The 11,700-nt window shown below is 57.6% G+C and overlaps 1 protein-coding gene across 2 annotated transcripts; it reads right to left on the bottom strand.

Annotated features, from left to right (window-relative positions):
* Positions 1-414: 414 nt before the first annotated feature.
* Positions 415-8,438, bottom strand: LOC117669589 (protein-glutamine gamma-glutamyltransferase 5-like). 2 transcript variants are annotated; one of them, XM_034424137.3, is made up of 13 exons: positions 8,247-8,438; positions 7,969-8,154; positions 5,989-6,225; positions 5,537-5,655; positions 5,275-5,403; positions 4,980-5,157; positions 4,312-4,450; positions 3,508-3,611; positions 3,181-3,420; positions 1,904-2,233; positions 1,664-1,824; positions 1,401-1,534; positions 415-657 (listed from the first exon to the last, which is right to left on the bottom strand). In XM_034424137.3, the coding sequence occupies exons 1-13, from the start codon at positions 8,254-8,256 to the stop codon at positions 483-485; spliced, it is 2,142 nt and encodes a 713-aa protein (XP_034280028.2). In that variant the 5' UTR covers positions 8,257-8,438; the 3' UTR covers positions 415-482. The 2 variants fall into 2 exon arrangements, with proteins under 2 accessions (XP_034280028.2, XP_087745020.1); XM_087888894.1 differs by lacking the exons at positions 7,969-8,154; positions 8,247-8,438 and adding an exon at positions 6,328-6,744.
* Between the last annotated feature and the right edge of the window lie 3,262 nt (positions 8,439-11,700).

Raw genomic sequence — 11,700 nt, 5'->3', positions numbered from 1 at the left:
GGGAATGGCTGCCCTTGCTGAGGGCGTGGGATGGTCCCAGGAGCCCTCCACTCGGCCTCCTTGAGCTCCACCGCAGGATCTGCTGCGTCCAAAGAGAAGCCACTCGGGGCAGCTGTTATCCGGGCCCTCCTGACTTGGAATTTTATTTCTGTGCTGCTTTTGACATCTGATGCATTGTAATAGGACCCCTTTGTGTTGGGTATGAAGCCTAAGATAAAACGCAGCCCACCTTCGGAACCTCAGCGCTGTTCCACCCACCCACTTCCACTCCCTATCTCCCTCACTTGGGGGATGCCCCCCCTCTTGCTCCCTTCCCATCGCCCCAAAGCAGAAGCTTGGGGGGTGGGGGGGCTTCATTTGCAGCCGACGCAGTGGTGAGGTTTCCCGCCACTTCACAAGAAAAGAGCCCACCGGTGCAACAGTCAGTTTATTAAGTGCATTGAATGGGGGGGGCAGTCGAGGCAGCACTTGCGCGGCCCCAGCTAAGGCAGCCAGCCTGTCCTCCAGCCGTCTTCGGCCACCTGCAGCTGCTTGTGTCCTTTCAGGGGGGGAAAGAGGCTGCTCCTGAGCGTGAGGTGCAGCTGCCGCGTCCCACTCTTGTAGGGGATCAGCTGGAGGGTGAGGCTGGCCTGCTGTCTGGCAGGCAGGAAGCCCAACCTGGGGAGACAAAGGCAGGGGCTTTGTGCCAGTCTCCTCCATCCCTCCGGCAGAGAAGGCCACCTCCCCTCCCCCTGCAGGCCTCCCACACCAGAGCGTTCCCTCTGGGGCAGCTGTTGTACTCCACTCACCCTGTCGGCACAAAACAGGCCCGGCCAGAATCCAGCAGCAGCCAAGGAGCCTCTGGCACCTTCCAGAGGGAGTGCCCCACCCGCTCCCTGGGCTACCCTCAGTAACCAGGTGGCCTTGGCTGGGGCCAGGCTTTTTCCCTACTGGCCCCCAGAGAGGTTCAGCGGGGCAACCCAGGGGTTCCGCCACTCCTTTTCTCTAAAAGAGCCGCGGTGGCACAGGGGTTACAGTGCAGTAATGCAGGTTACTTGTGCTGATCAGAAGCTGCCAGCAGTTTGGCAGATGGAATCTCACCAGGCTCAAGGTTGACTCGGCCTTCCATCCTTCCGAGGTGAGTAAAATGAGGAACCAGATTGTTGGGGACAATATGCTGACTCTGTAAACCGCTTAGAAAGGACTGTAAAGCACTATGAAGCGGTATATAAGTCTAAGTGCTATTGCTATCCAAAGGGGTGTGGAGTTCCCCTCATCTGCCAGGGGACAGCTAGGCAAGTCCAGACATGGCTGCTCGCACACAGACACAACACGCACATGGGATTGTACGGTGCAGAAAGGGAAAAGCAGCCCCCCTCCTCCAGTACAGCATTCCTTGGGAGCCATGTTGCCTCACTCACTCTATCTGGGCTTGGCCTCGCACCAGGCCGGCCCCCTCCACGGTCAGGAGGCCATCGCTGACGGCATCGGCCAGGGGGTTGGTAAACTCCACTCGGAACTGGAAGGGCTGGTCCAGCACCACGGGGGACAACACCTGCACCGTGGGGGAGGGTGAGAAGGCTTAGAAAGTCAGGAGCAGCATCCCCCCCCCAAAGAACTGCTTGGCAGCCGCGTGCCCTACTGGCAGCAGGGGTGGGGGTCAGCCTGTGAGGAGGTCACCTACGTGAATCAGGATGGGGGGCGTGGCCACGGTGATGGTCTTTTCCGCCAGAGCCTTCTGCCAGGTGGTGTTCTCCTCACCCATGGCCACCACCCGGATCTGCTTGTCCTCCTGCAGGTGCCGACTGTACTGTCGGTAGGAGATGTGCCAAGGGATGTGCTTTTCTGTGGGAAGAGGGTAGGTAGCAGGGGGGAGAGCAGGGCCACGCCCACAGCTACCCACAGCCGCCCCCCTCCCACTTACCTTCCTTGGGGCTGAAGGACAGGTACAGGGTGTCTTGCCAGAAGGGCGCCAAGGGGTGCCCGTTGTGCAGCACTGACTGGGCGCTCAGGCTGAGCTTCAGCTCCTTGGAGGCAAACTCCAGGTTGCGGGCCAGGAGGGTGAGGTGGATGTCCTGGCCGATCTCTGGACTCTCTACCAGCTGAAGGTGGAGAAAGGTCTGAGCCCCTGGGGGGGGGTCCCGGCGCCGGCCGTCTTGGAGAGCTGGGAGGGTGCCGGTGCTGGTTCTGATGGGGCTGAAGGGCTGGCTGCGTGTGAGGGCCTTCAGGAACACCTGGCGCTCGCCCAGGGACCCTGCAGAGGGAGAGGAGCTGCCTGAGGTGGCTGGGAGTGGCCCAGGGCAAAGGAGAGGAGGGGGGGGTCCCCAGCAGGTAGGCCTCCAAAAGGCGAGCAGGCTGGCTGAGGGGGTCCTAGGCAGCTGCCCCTGGACCAACTTCATCCTGAACCCTTGATTGAGTGGTCTCCCTCCTGCTCTAGTCCACCTGCTTCTGTGCCAGAAATTAATCTGGGCTTTATGTCATGATGCTGGCAAGTTATAAAGGCCCATCTTGGTCCAGGTTGTGCCCCACTGCTTCAATTTATGGGAGAGTGTTGGGGGAGGGAGGGCACATGGCTTTGCTCTCATGGTAAAATAGGGCTTGGAGGAACTGTAATGGGCTGGGGCAGAATAGGCTACCAGACCAGGAGGAACTTTTGAGGGGGCTGGCCCTTTGGCCACAGCCACACTGGATGGCTCCAGAAAGCCCCGCTGAGTGACCCGGTTATGGTTAAGGGTGGCTGGCAGCTATAGATCTGGTTTATTTATAGATTGCCCAACTCCATGATCGCCCTGGGCCTGAAAGGTCTGAAAAAAGCAAGCCGGGAGAACGCTTGGGGATCAACCCGTTCTCCAAGGCCCCTGAAGGCAGGGCAAGAAGCCACGGATGGAAGAATCTGAAAGGGACCCAACCTAGAATTAAGGACGAATTTCCTGACAGTGAGAATAGTTGATCAGTGGGATAGCTTGCCTCCGGGAGTTGTGGGTGCTCCATTACTGGAGGGTTTCAAGTGTTTGAACAACCATTTGTCCAGAATGGTATAGGCCAGGGTCTCCTGCTCAAGCAAAGGGTTGGACTAGAAGACCTCAAGGGTCCCTTCCTGTCACCTACTCCAGCCCAAGGCCTGGGGAAAGAGCCAGGCGTTAGGGCTTGCTTAAATTTAGGCAGGGAGGGGTTGCGTAAATCTCGAGATGCCAGAGGTACCTTCCTGGTGCTTGTAGGTGTGGGTGATGTCTTCTCGCTCCTCGCTTCCGATGGCCTTGGTGCTGATGTAGTTCCCCACAGCGCTTGGATTCCACTGGAGTTTTTCTCTTCTCGTCCCAGAGAGCAGCCAAACCACCCGGTCTGCGTTCACCATGGAGAACACAAAGGGGGTGTCGTAGCGCAGGTGGATATCACCGTTCCGCACAGCTTTGACGGGTGCTGGGCCACAGCGGTACAACCCTGCCAAGGGGGGGGAGAGAAAGGGTCGTGATGCCCGCCAGCCTGCCCAAGCCTGGCCGGAGAACAGAGCGGAGCCACCTCGGTTACCGTTGCTGGATTCCTGCGGTGTAGCATCCAAAACCTGCCAGCCGTCATACCCAGGGGGCAGATCCCTGCGCACCATCCAGCACTCATTCCAGACGTGGAAGTTCCTGCCATACAAGTAGAGGGAGGGAGTCGTCACGGGCAGCCAACGGCCCTCTTGCAAACCCCAACCCTGCTGGAGGACAGATGAGGGGATGTGCTCGGCCAGCCATCCCAGCCAGGCTACACATTTGGGAGGGGGCATGCTGGGCACCAGGGAAGGCCACAGCAACCAGAATGGCCTCCATAACTTGCCCTCGGCACAAGCAGCAGCTTCTGAGGTCTCGTGCAGAATGGCTCTGGGGCAGCTTTTTTGGGGCTACCAGGAGGGGGGCCTTAGGAGCTGTGTCAGGCCAGAGGCCCTCTAGCCACCCTCATTTTGCCATCATGGCCCCTCCATGGTTCTCAAGTAGCCAACGGGTTCCCGCAATCTTGTGGATATGGGCAGGGCCCTTCTAATACTGCAGGGAAGGCAAAGCCACCCACAGGAATTCCCTCCCGGCTGCCCCCCCCCCCCCGCTTTCTGTGAATTTATCTATTTTTCTCCACCCTGCAAGGATGAGGTCTGCTCTGAGCCTCCCACCCTTCTGTTCCTCTGAAGGCCTCACTGGATCCTCCTTGCAGGGGTAAAAGGGAGGCGGAGAACCTCTCCTCACCAAGGCCGCTGCTTGCTGGGTTCTCAAAGTCCCTGTAGGGCAGCCCAGCGGCACAGAGACTGGCCTGACCCTGGAGCTCTGGCCAAAGCCACAGGGTGAAGGAGCCACCCACCAGATGCTGTCCTTGCTCTCCCGGGGCAGCAGCTGCCCGGTGTTGTCATAGAAGACGTCGATAACCAGGTTGCCGTCCTTTTCGTGACCCGAGTCGAAGTTCGTCACCACACGTGTTGGGATCCCGAGGCTGCGCATTACTGGGGAGAGAGGGACTCAGTGAAACATCCAGCCCAAAGGGCAAAGCTCTCTCCGTTCTCCCGGCCTGTTTTGTGTGTCTGCAAGGGGTTCTGCACTCCCACCCCCACCACCATCGCTCCCTACAACATGTAACCGTGGAGCATTTGCAACCATTGTCTGTGGCTGCAGGGATTCCAGAAGATTGGCGCAAGGGCCTGGGTTGCCCAAGAAAAGGGGTTCCCTCAGTAGTGCCAGCCTCAGCCCATCTTGCATGAGGGAGCCGCCTTAGCCCAAGGTGGGAAGACTCTGGAAAGTTGATCTAGATTAAGAGCTTCTGGGTGGGCATAGCCAGCCTGTGTCCCAGTATCCAAGGCTTTCAGCAGGGAGGCAAAGTGAAGAGGTCAAGATTTGCTTCCTCCTCCCGGGATTTTCCCAAAGAAATTGGTTAAGGGGCACCAAGAGAGAGTGCCATCCTCCCACCACCGGGCGGGGCAGGTGTGACGTGCAAGTGGTGAGCTCCCCGGCAGGGGCCACTGTCCCCAGCCCTACCTGTGCACATCACAGCTGCAAAGACCCAGCACTGCCCGTACTTGACGGGCTGCCCTCCGGAGCGCTCCCACTGCTTGAGGATGGGGATGCTGCTGTTCCACTCGCTGGGGCGGGTGCCCCCGGAATAGTCCTCACCCCAGTTGCCCAGGAGGACCCCGGAGTCATCATTGCTGTTGACCTGGGGAGGAAGGAAGAGGTGGGAGCCTGCAGCCCCAAGGGAGAAGGGGGGCCCACTTCCAAGTTGGCACCTGGATGCCCCGGTCAGTGGCCAGGATGCCCAGGGCACAGCTCTTACCATGGCGCTCAGCACCCGACTGACATAGACCGGGCTGCTGCGCAGGGCAGAGTCCTGCACCGGGTGGTGCCTAAACTGCAGGTTGCTGTCCAGCAGCTTCAAGCAGATGCCGACTGTCTCGTCATCAAACTACAGGAGACAAACGCAGCTGAGCCAGACTGGGATGGAGCAAGCATATCCGGCAGTTCGGTTGGCACCACTGGCCAACTCTTCCCAAGACTGGTGGGGAGAAACTACGCCGGGGAGGAGGGGCTCCCAATACCTGGCCGTAGTTCCAGGGAACCGGGTGGATCCAGTTCTTGTTTCCGTGGAAGATGAGGCCGTGCTCATTCATCACGTATTCCTGCCTCTCGGCCTCGCTTTCCAGGTAGACGTCATCTTCTGCACAGTGGAGGGAGAAGAGCGGTTGGTCCTCCTGCTCTCCTGGTTAGTTTAGGTTTCCCAAAAGAACCAAATAAGCTCCCTCCTTTTGGGGGGACCCCCCTCCCAAGCCACAGCCTCTTAAGAGTCTCTGGAGTCAAAGCTGCCCATGCAGCACGCAGGGCCTGTCTGGGAGAGAGCTCTGGGTGCTCTTAAGATCTCCTGGTGGTCTTCCTTCCAAGGACCAATCAGGCCACAGTCTGCTCAGTTCAGTCCAGGTGTTGGAGGCCAGCTGTGGCATTGAAAGGGGGGGAGAGGCGCTCCCCCCAGCAGTGGGAGAAGCAGTCCCGGTACCTGGACACCAAGCATTGAAGAGAAGGAGGACCTCGCCCAGCTGGTAGGACGACGACATGCCCTGGCCAGAGTCAAAGTGGATGTTCAGCTGGTACTGCCCAACGGGGGCCTCTGCGGGGGCAGAGATGGCGACATCTGTGGACTGGGGGCCGCTGGGTACTGCGCTGGCTCTCCAGGCCTCCCTGCTGTGTGGCTGGCTCAGACTCACCAGGAAGATGGCCCTCTCTGGCCCTGGCCCTGGGGAGGGGAGAGAAGGGGGCACCCGTGGAGTCCTCTCCTGCCTGCACCAGCACTCCGGAGAAGGACGGGCAAGGGATCCCTCTTGGGCTGGGCTCACACAGTGCCTGGACTCGTCTCTCGCTGCTTGCAGGGCCAAGCTTGTCATCTCATTTGAGGGAAGCCTTCGCGTCAGTGGAAGCGGGAGGGGGGCGGGGGAGAGCCCAGGAATTCTTAAGCAAAGAGGGGCTTGGAGAGCCTGTTTCATGCTGGGGGAAGGGCCTTTGTGCTCCACAGTGGGAGGCCAGTCAGCCAGACTGGCCCAGCTGGATGGGCAGCATTCCGTTGACTGGCTCTGCCTCTTGCAGATCAAGGGGGGGGTTCTAACTACACCCAAGGAGTAGTCAGTGGGCCCCCAGGTGGCCTCTGCTCTCCTTTCCTCCTTGGCTCTTGAACTGAGCACCCCTCCATTCTGAGGTGGCAGTACTGCCACTGCTGCTCTGCCGGGGCCGAAATTGGGAAATTCCTTCCTTGGCCCTAATCTGAGACATTGGCACCAGGATGGCTGACCCAAGGGGACATGTCCCCCTCAGACTCAGGAAAGCAGGGGCAGCGTTACAGGCCCCAGGGAAAAGTAAGACCCATGGCAACAGCCACAGAAACACGGAAAGTGGGGGGCACTGTGGCCATTGCCCAGGGAGGATCACTGCAGGGATTGGGCCGAGCTCCCCTCCTGCCCAAACTCGCAGCCTCCTGATGGGTTTGCCAAGCGACTGCCCACAATCAGGATACCTACAGGATAAATCAACACCAACGCTTGCCAAATTGTGGCTCCCGAAAAGGTGGGGTGGAGGGAGCAAGACAAAGAAACCAAATTTATACAAGAGGGTTTATTTGTATCACGAGAGAAGCACTGAAGATGCTGCCTGATGAGGTAATGAAACATTGCAAACAAAGCTCAGAGAGCACCAAGACTCTGCCGGTCACCCTGAGCCACAGAAGCTCCTTCGGCCGGATGGGGTTCATTCAGGGATTCTGAGAGATGCATTTGGGGGACAAGTGGCTCCAATGTCATCAAACGGAGGGCTGTTTGGGGCCGCTGTTGGCTATCAAGCTTGAACCCTTTTAGGCCTCGGTGATCTCCTGTCCTCTCTCTCCCAAGGGAACCAGACCCGATCCCTCCAGCGAGGTCTCCTTCCCGGCTGATCTGGCCAGCCCTTCCTCAGAATTTCAGCTCACGCGATCCTCTGGTACTCTCACCTTCGGTGCGCAGAGCCAAGCCTCGACTACGCTCACCAGGTAGCCCCTTCTGCCTGTTGAGCAGGCTTCCTCGCTCCCCCTCCACGGTCACACACCTTGTCCCAGGTAGTTAAAAGCTTGATGGCAGCTTTGGCGCAGCATACTCAGCATGGCTACCATTTCCCCTGGCCCTCCTGGGCAGAGCCCAGTCACCATTCCCTGCTCCTGGAAGAGACTCTGCCCAGGGGTTTAACGTGGGGGGAGGCACCACCTTCCTGCTGTCTTTCTCAACAGCCCCCCTCCTATTTCTGGACCCAGGCAGCCATGAGTGGAAGCAGCCTTTGTGCTGCTTGGTCTGCAGGGGGGGGGGTGTCTTGCAGCAAGGAGGTGAGGGGAGACCCGGTTTCCCAGGAGAAATGCCCTGCGGTGAGGAGAAGCCACTCTTGCCGGGGCTGGATGTGGAAGTGGCAACTCTCTTGGGCTGGAACACAAGCACAGGCGCCTGGCCTGGGGTTCTCCCCTTACCTGTCTCTGCAACCAGGTGCATGGAATCGAACCCCGGCTCGTAGTTCCTGGAGTGGGAGTGGAAGTGGAGGGTGAGGGTGAAGGGCTGCCCCCTCCGCACGACCAGCTGCCCGCTGCTCGTCTCAGCCGTGTGGTGCCCATGGGTGTTCTCCGGGCCATGCCAGTCCACAGAGGCCAGCTGCAGCTCTGTGAGGGCACAGTGGGGAGTGAGGGGCCGTGGGGCAGAGCTGGGCTCCCTTCCCCACTGCTGCCCCTCCGTCTGTGCCGAGCCTCCCTACCTCCAGCCATGCTGCTCCTGCTGCTGCCGGGCTCTTCTGGTGAATGCCTGCAGGCAGCATCTGGCAGGAGCCAAGGAGGCTCCAGGCGTGGCACTCAGGCATGGCCGATTCACCTTCCTGCTCCGTCACCAAGTTGCTGGCACAGCAGCTCCCACCCAAGAGCCGCCTGGGCGTGAGCACAGTTCACACTTGCTGAAAAGGCACGTCAACACACTCTGTGAGAGAGTGGAAACTCAGGGACCCAGGAAAGGTGAGGGGCACAATTGAATGGTGTGTGCTCATCCTCCCTCCCTGCAGGCAGAGCAGCCTGGCAAGGGGCCCTTCTGCGAGTCCAGGCCATGGCTCCCTGTGGCCTGTGGGACATGGCCCCTGGAGTGGGCATGAGCAGTCCCAGGGCCTCAGGAGCCTCGAGATGCTAGGGGCCCCTCTTTGTGCTGGGGACACTTTGGATTGCCTGGCCTTCCCCACCAGACAGCCTGAGGTACTGGATCCACAAGAATCTGCCAGGCCCCGTCTCTCCCCACCCCCCACTGCTCCCCTGGAGGCAGCTTTAACCCACTTCCTCTGCTGCCCGAGGAAGGCGAGGCCCCGAGTGGCCCCCGTGCAAGCCGGGTCCTTCTGGCCCCGAGTGATCCTGCCATCTTGAGGAAGGAACAGATCAAAACGAATGCAAGGGATAAAAGTGGGGGAGGGGGCATATCAGCGTTTGGAGAAAAAAAATGGAGCCTCATTTCCTGGCCACTCTCCCACCCCAATTGGAGTTGTTTCCGATGCCACCAGACCCTTCCCACCACAAGCCCCTCAGACTAGCCTGGGGGTCCTTCCAAAGGGCCCCTCCATCCTGCATTCTCTGGCTCTCAACTCTGCTCCATCTGCCTGCCCTCTCATCACTGCCCCCCACCAGAACAGGGTCTTCTGGCCAGACCCCTCCAGAAAGCCTTCAGCCTCTCTGGGCAGCTTGAGGTCTCCCACAGCAGCCGGGCAGGATGTTCTGAGCAGGAGCCTTTCCCAGCCAGGGGAAGGGAGGGGGAGAGAAGACTCTCCCCCCTCAGCACAGCCAGGGACCATCATTGATGCCAGGCAGGGTGGGCATTGCCCCCTGTTCCCATACAGAGGCTTGCCCTGCAAGGGTGGATGGGTCTGTTCTGCCGAGAGCCCCTCCATCCCTTCTCTTTCGGTTGTGCTTTAGAAGCAGCTTCTGCTTCCCCACTGAGAAGTATTTCTGCTGGGGGGGGAGCTTTGGAGAGGGGAGAAACACCCACACACCTGCCTTCTGCAGGAATGTTTGCACCTGGCCCACATTTCCCCCCTCCCAACTCCAAGCCCAAGATGGCCTCGCCTGGTTCGGGGGAGGGCTGAGAGCCTCTTCTGTGCTGGGTGGGGGCAACGCTGGTGGAGCCAGGCTAGCCCCTTTTTGGCACAGAGCGAGCCTTTTTCAGGGCTGCCACACACGGTGACCTCTTTATGGAGCTCCCTCCTAGAAGCGATGTTGGTTCCAGAAGAACCAAGAAAAACAACCCAGAAATAACTGACACAGCACTATCGCTACAAGGCATGGCTACAGCACACACCCCAGTTAAAGCCCTTCAAACACCTCAAGTAAACCAGGAGACCCAGAGGCCCAAGAAGAGGAAAAACTGATCCATCTTCAAATGCAGTCCAAGGACTGTAGCAGTCACGATGTAGGACAGACAGGCAAAGCTCATCCCTGAATGAAAACCAGCAGTCGGAAAACACGATGAACCCTCCTTAATCCCTCCATATGCATATGGACAGCCTCAGCCACATTATCACCCGGGGGGGCAGGGGGGGGGAAAGCATCCTAGACCAAACCAAATCCAAAATGCCAGGGAATTCCTGGAAACTTTTCATTTAGATAAATCAGTTATCAACAAATAACATAGAGATAAACCAGATTTATACATCAGAGACAATAGAAAAGCTAAGAAGGAAACAAAGAAACAAAAAGAACCTATCCTATCTAGTGGCCAAATCCCGATAAGCAGGGATTAACCGCAGACAAACAATATCTGAATAGAATAGAATAGAATAGAATAGAATAGAATAGAATAGAATAGAATAGAATAGAATAGAATAGAAAAGAGTAGAGTAGAGAGTAGAGTAGAGTAGAGTAGAGTAGAGTAGAGTAGAGTAGAGTAGAGTAGAGTAGAGTAGAATAGAATTCTTTATTGACCAAGTGTGATTGGACACACAAGGAATTTGTGTGCATGTACACTGAGAGCATAGGCTCTCAAGTGTACATAAAAGAAAAGATACATTCGTCAAGAATCATAAGGTACAACACTTAATGATAGTCATAGGGAACAAACAAGCAATCAAATCATATTAGGAAACAGTCTAAAAAAGTACCAACGAGAAGAAAACTACACGGAGCAAATCCTACACTTGCACTGATGATGTTACCTAGTTGGGTCATGAAATGTCTGCAAGAAAGCAACCAATCTCAGAGAGCACCAACGACCCCACAGTTTCAGACGCCTCAGATTTAACAATGCAGACTCGAGGTTTTGGGGAAGGGGCTACCCCAACAGGCATCACTGTGCACCTATTTCTGCTGGATGGTGTTTGCCATGGGGCTGACCCATCCTTTTCCTTCCTATGTAGAGTTTGGGTTTCTCCCCACACCTCCTTGAAACAATACCGCCAGATCCCCCACACTGCTGGTAACAAATGTTAACAGGCCAGGGTGAAATGCTCCTGGTTCGGACCGGATCACCCGATCTGGTAGCGATGGAGGCGGGTGGTTCGGAGAACCGGTAGCAAAAATCCCTGCCCCCTCCCCCATGCCCAGCTGAGCCGCACAATCATCAGAGGCTTTTTTTTTTACTTTTAAAAGCATTTTTTCTACAACCTCTTCGGTGGAAAAAATGCTTTTAAAAGTAAAAAAAAAAAAAATTGGCCACGTCCACCCAGTCACATTACCACCACCACCACCACCACCAAGCCAAGCCCACAGAACCGGTAGTAACAAATTTTAGATTTCACCACTGGTAACAGGTTAAAAGGTAACCCTGCCTTCCCTGGGTTGAGACAAGGCCTTGAAAGCTCAGCAACTGGCCTGGCCTGGTCGTGAGTCTGCCTGGCTGCCCTGGCTCTGGGGAAGAGCCACCAACCCACATGCCCCGGCTCCTGGCTTGTGTTCCTTGGGCACAGCAGGGTCTCTGCTTGACTTTGCCCCCTAGGCAGCAGTCTGGAGACAGCCGTGTGCCCTCCCTCACAGTAGGCAGGCACAAGGGAGGGAGGGTCTAGGTCTGACCCGACTCCTCCCATGTGGGTGCTATCCCTTCCTTTGCTTCCATCCCACTGCCTGGTGGTGGCCCCTGGTGTGAGAACCAGAATCTGCAAGGCAAAATTGAGGGCCAAAGCTCATTATGGGGTGCGATGGCAGCGGCTGTCCCCTTTGCCTACCTTCCACTGGGGAGGTAGTAAGAAG

Source organism: Pantherophis guttatus, chromosome 3, assembly GCF_059756535.1.
Source record: "Pantherophis guttatus breed Tessera chromosome 3, ASM5975653v1, whole genome shotgun sequence".
In the NCBI taxonomy this organism is placed as follows: domain Eukaryota; kingdom Metazoa; phylum Chordata; class Lepidosauria; order Squamata; family Colubridae; genus Pantherophis; species Pantherophis guttatus.
The sequence above is the reverse complement of the archived record's forward strand: the minus strand, read 5'-3'. Positions and strand labels throughout refer to the sequence as shown.